The sequence below is a fragment of the Ovis canadensis genome, chromosome 3 (genome assembly GCF_042477335.2).
Source record: "Ovis canadensis isolate MfBH-ARS-UI-01 breed Bighorn chromosome 3, ARS-UI_OviCan_v2, whole genome shotgun sequence".
Classification (NCBI taxonomy): domain Eukaryota; kingdom Metazoa; phylum Chordata; class Mammalia; order Artiodactyla; family Bovidae; genus Ovis; species Ovis canadensis.
In genome coordinates, this window is record NC_091247.1 from 13,442,456 (window position 1) to 13,446,347 (window position 3,892).

A 3,892-nucleotide genomic window follows, 5' to 3' on the forward strand; every position below is an offset into this window, starting at 1 on the left:
AGTGCACATCAATTTCTGGAGTGGCTGGGAAGGAAAGAAAAGCATCTGGACATGGAGGTGAGCTTCAGAAGCTGGCCACTCACTTGACTACTCCAACCCAGCTTGATATATTACTCTTTTCTCCCTGATACTTTCAAATATTTCATAGATTGAGAAGTCATAAGATCCAAGTAACATTTCCATATGTCACTTGGTTTTAAATCCATCCAGCTGGACTTCTAGACACCTATACCATATGTTTTGGTGGAAGCAAAATCCCTCAACAGAAATAAGAGGAAAGAAAGAATTGTATTCCCAGCATCATTCATACACCCTGTCCTTTTAGAGCTAATCTTCCTGATTCTCAGATCCCAAACCTTCCTCTCTTTCTAGTCATCAGCCTGGGTGTTCCTCACATCTACAACCTGGAGGTCCAATCTCATTAATTCACCAGATCACCACTGATTTTTAATATTCCACATTTTCCAGGCAGACCTTTCACAAGTGACCCATTTTTGAATACTGATCTGTGTGTGATAAACCTCCTTATGCACGTGATATTCCCTGACTATTCATAAAACATCAGGAATCAACTTGTGAGCAGATGATGCAAGATAAATCAAATCCATACTTTTTGTCTTCAGGGTACTGTCCACGGCACAGTCACAGCTCCACACACCAGGCACACCCCAGTCAAGCATGGCTAATTATTTCTGCCTCATTTGGGCCCTTTGATCAAGCAAGGATATTTCAATTTTCAAATTCCACCATCTCTTCAACACAGAAAGGTAGGTCAACTTTCTTGTGACTAGAAGAACATGGAGGAAGAAAGACTTGTCACTTTAAAAGGGTAGAAGGATAATTCATGTAGGAAATTTTCAAAATGAGGAAAACAGTGTGTGTGCCAAATTGTGACAGATAATGAGTATACCAAAACTAGAGGAGGGTAGCATAACATTTGGGAGCATGAGCCTAGAGCATGTCTGAAATCAGAGTAGGATTCAAATCCTGATTCCTACTCACTTCCTTCATGACCTTGGGCAAACCACTTCACCTCCATAAGCCTCAGTCTCCTGATAAAAACACATGCCTCTCAGTTCCTCTTTTTGGGGGATGTAGTGAGGTACTTAGCATAAATGTGGCATGTAATAACTTTTCAATAAATAACTGGATATTAACTCTACTAATTCACTCAAAGCTCAAGGCATAAGCAAGGTGTTCTTCTATAAAATCCTGGAAAATCCTGAAATTAGCCCGACAGTTCAACAATGAAGAATGTGGTATTTTATACATGTGAATTAACTGATTATGAGAACATGTGGAAATAGCGCATAAGGAATGATGACACAGGGATTGATGAGTATCAACATCTTCTCGTGGATGTTTACAATATGCTTGTCTTTGTTCCAAGTGTTTTAACTGCCCTCTCTCACTAAACCTTCGTGAGAATGTAGATATTTGTGTCCAATATTACATATGAAGTAACTGAGGTTTAAAAACTGTTCAGTAGCTTACAACTAAAGCATCTATTTTTTCAATGAAGTAATATATTAATGCATCAACGTACTATGCCAATGGAGAAGGAAATGGCAACCCACTCCAATATTCTTGCCTGCAGAACCCTACAGATGGAGGAGCCTGGCGGGCTATAGTCTATAGTGTCTCAAAGAGTCTGACACTACCAAAGTGACTGAGCATGCACGCACAGTATACCAATGTATGTTCAAAATGTGTGAGAGTATGCTGCCTCTAAAAAAAATGATTTTAAACACTTTCTTGATACAGTATGTTCACTGTAGAGATTCTTATGGTAACCAAGCATCTATAAATAACCAATATCTAAAAATGATTGAAATTCTTATGGAATGTGTCTATAGAAAAGGCAGGGGTGAGTATGCTGACTCTAAGAAGTTGACATAAAACACTTTTTTAAAACACTCTGCAGATATAGAGTTTTTCATAATATTATATTACATATTCTGTTTGTTGATGACCTGTCACCCAAACTAAAACATGAATGGCACAACTGATTTCTCAGTTGAATTGCTATGTTCCCAGTAGGGAAACAGAGCTTCCCCCAGATTGGGATCTAAGGAGCTTGAATCAGAGAGGTCCACCTCTGATGACTTCTAAGGGAAAGCTCTTATTCTGCCCCTCCAACTTTTTTTTTAATTTATTTATTTTAATTGGAAGCTAATTACTTTACAATATTGTATTGGTTTCACCATACATTAACATGAATCCGCCACGGGTGTACACGTGTTCCCCATCCTGAACCCCCCTTCCACCTCCCTCTCTGTACCAACCCTCTGGGTCATCCCAGTGTACCAGCCCCGAGCCTCCTGTATCCTGCATGTGATGCCCGTGGGTTTGGGAAGGGAGGTCCACATCAAGAACCATGAGAGTGGCAAGCTTTGCCTGAATAGCTGGTAATGATGACCAAATAGAGGAAACAAAGACTTATCATGATTTGGGCTATGGAATGGTAGCATGTGAAATAACAGGATGTCTTGTATTTAACCAGAACCAAGCCAATGGAAAGACTCAACCAAACCAGTAGTGTTTCTGAGTTCGTCCTCCTGGGACTCTCCTCATGGCCTGAGGACCAGAAGCCACTCTTCATCCTCTTCCTCATTATATACCTGGTCACCATAACAGGGAACCTGCTCATCATCCTTGCTGTCCACTCTGACCCCCAACTTCATATCCCCATGTATTTCTTCTTGAGTGTCCTGTCTTTCACTGACATTTGCTTCACAACAACCATTGTCCCCAGGATGCTGGTGAACTTCCTGTCACATAAGACCATCTCCTATGCTGGGTGCCTTACCCAGATGTATTTCATATATGCTCTGGGAAACACTGATAATTGCCTTCTGGCAGTCATGGCCTTTGACCGCTATGTGGCCATCTGTGACCCCTTCCACTATGTCACCACCATGAGCTACCGCCGCTGTGTCCTGATGGTGGCCTTCTCCTGCTCATTGCCTCACTTCCACTCACTCCTACATGTACTTCTGCTGAATCAGCTCACCTTCTGTGACTCTAAAGTTATCCATCATTTTCTCTGTGACATCAGCCCTCTGATGAAATTGTCCTGCTCCCCCACATTAATCAATGAAATTGTGATAATGACAGAAGGACCTGTTCTTTTGGTGACCCCCTTTCTATTCATTACTTTCTCTTATATACGAATCCTCATTGCAATTCTCAAAATTCCCTCAACTTCTGGGAAATGCAAAGCCTTCTCCACATGTGGTTCGCACCTCACTGTGGTAACACTCTTTTATGGAAGCATCTTCTATGTCTATTTACAACCTATGTCCACCTACACTGTCAGGGACCACATGGCAACAATTGTCTACACAGTTCTGTCCTCCATGCTCAATCCTTTTATCTACAGCTTAAGAAACAAAGACCTGAAACAGGGTCTGAGGAAGCTGTTGGGCAGGAGGAAACCTCAGGCAGCACCCCCTTGATGAACACACAAGGGAATCTTCTCCATTTGAATCTGGTTTCTACTGGCTTTTGGTGATCAAGCAAAGGAGGTGAGCATTTTTAACCCATATGAGAATAGGCATTGTGGTCAATTACATCCATTGATGAAGACCCATAAATTGGCTCTGCTTCAACTTAAAGCATGACACACCCCCTCACCATTTCTTCTCTTTTCTATGAAGATTCATCACATTGCATCTTAGAATTATTGCTTTGAGATAAGCCTTTTCTCGAAGATATTTCCTGGACTATTTTTTGTCTTTTATCAAGAATTATCCTCCAAAATTCTTCAATTTCAGTAAATTGCTAAAACTAATTACTTAATTTATAGCTGCTGATTGTCTTTGAAAGTGTTTGAATGAGGAGATAATGAATGGAGAAAAGGAAAAGGAGAAGATGGAGTATATTTTACTTA

The 3,892-nt window shown here is 40.7% G+C and overlaps 1 protein-coding gene across 1 annotated transcript; it reads left to right on the top strand.

Moving 5' to 3' along the window:
- The first annotated feature begins 2,501 nt into the window (after window positions 1–2,501).
- On the top strand, window positions 2,502–3,458 carry LOC138438058 (olfactory receptor 1L8-like). Its single transcript, XM_069586299.1, has one exon. The coding sequence runs from the start codon at window positions 2,514–2,516 to the stop codon at window positions 3,456–3,458; it is 945 nt and encodes a 314-aa protein (XP_069442400.1). The 5' UTR covers window positions 2,502–2,513.
- The last annotated feature ends 434 nt before the right edge of the window (window positions 3,459–3,892 follow it).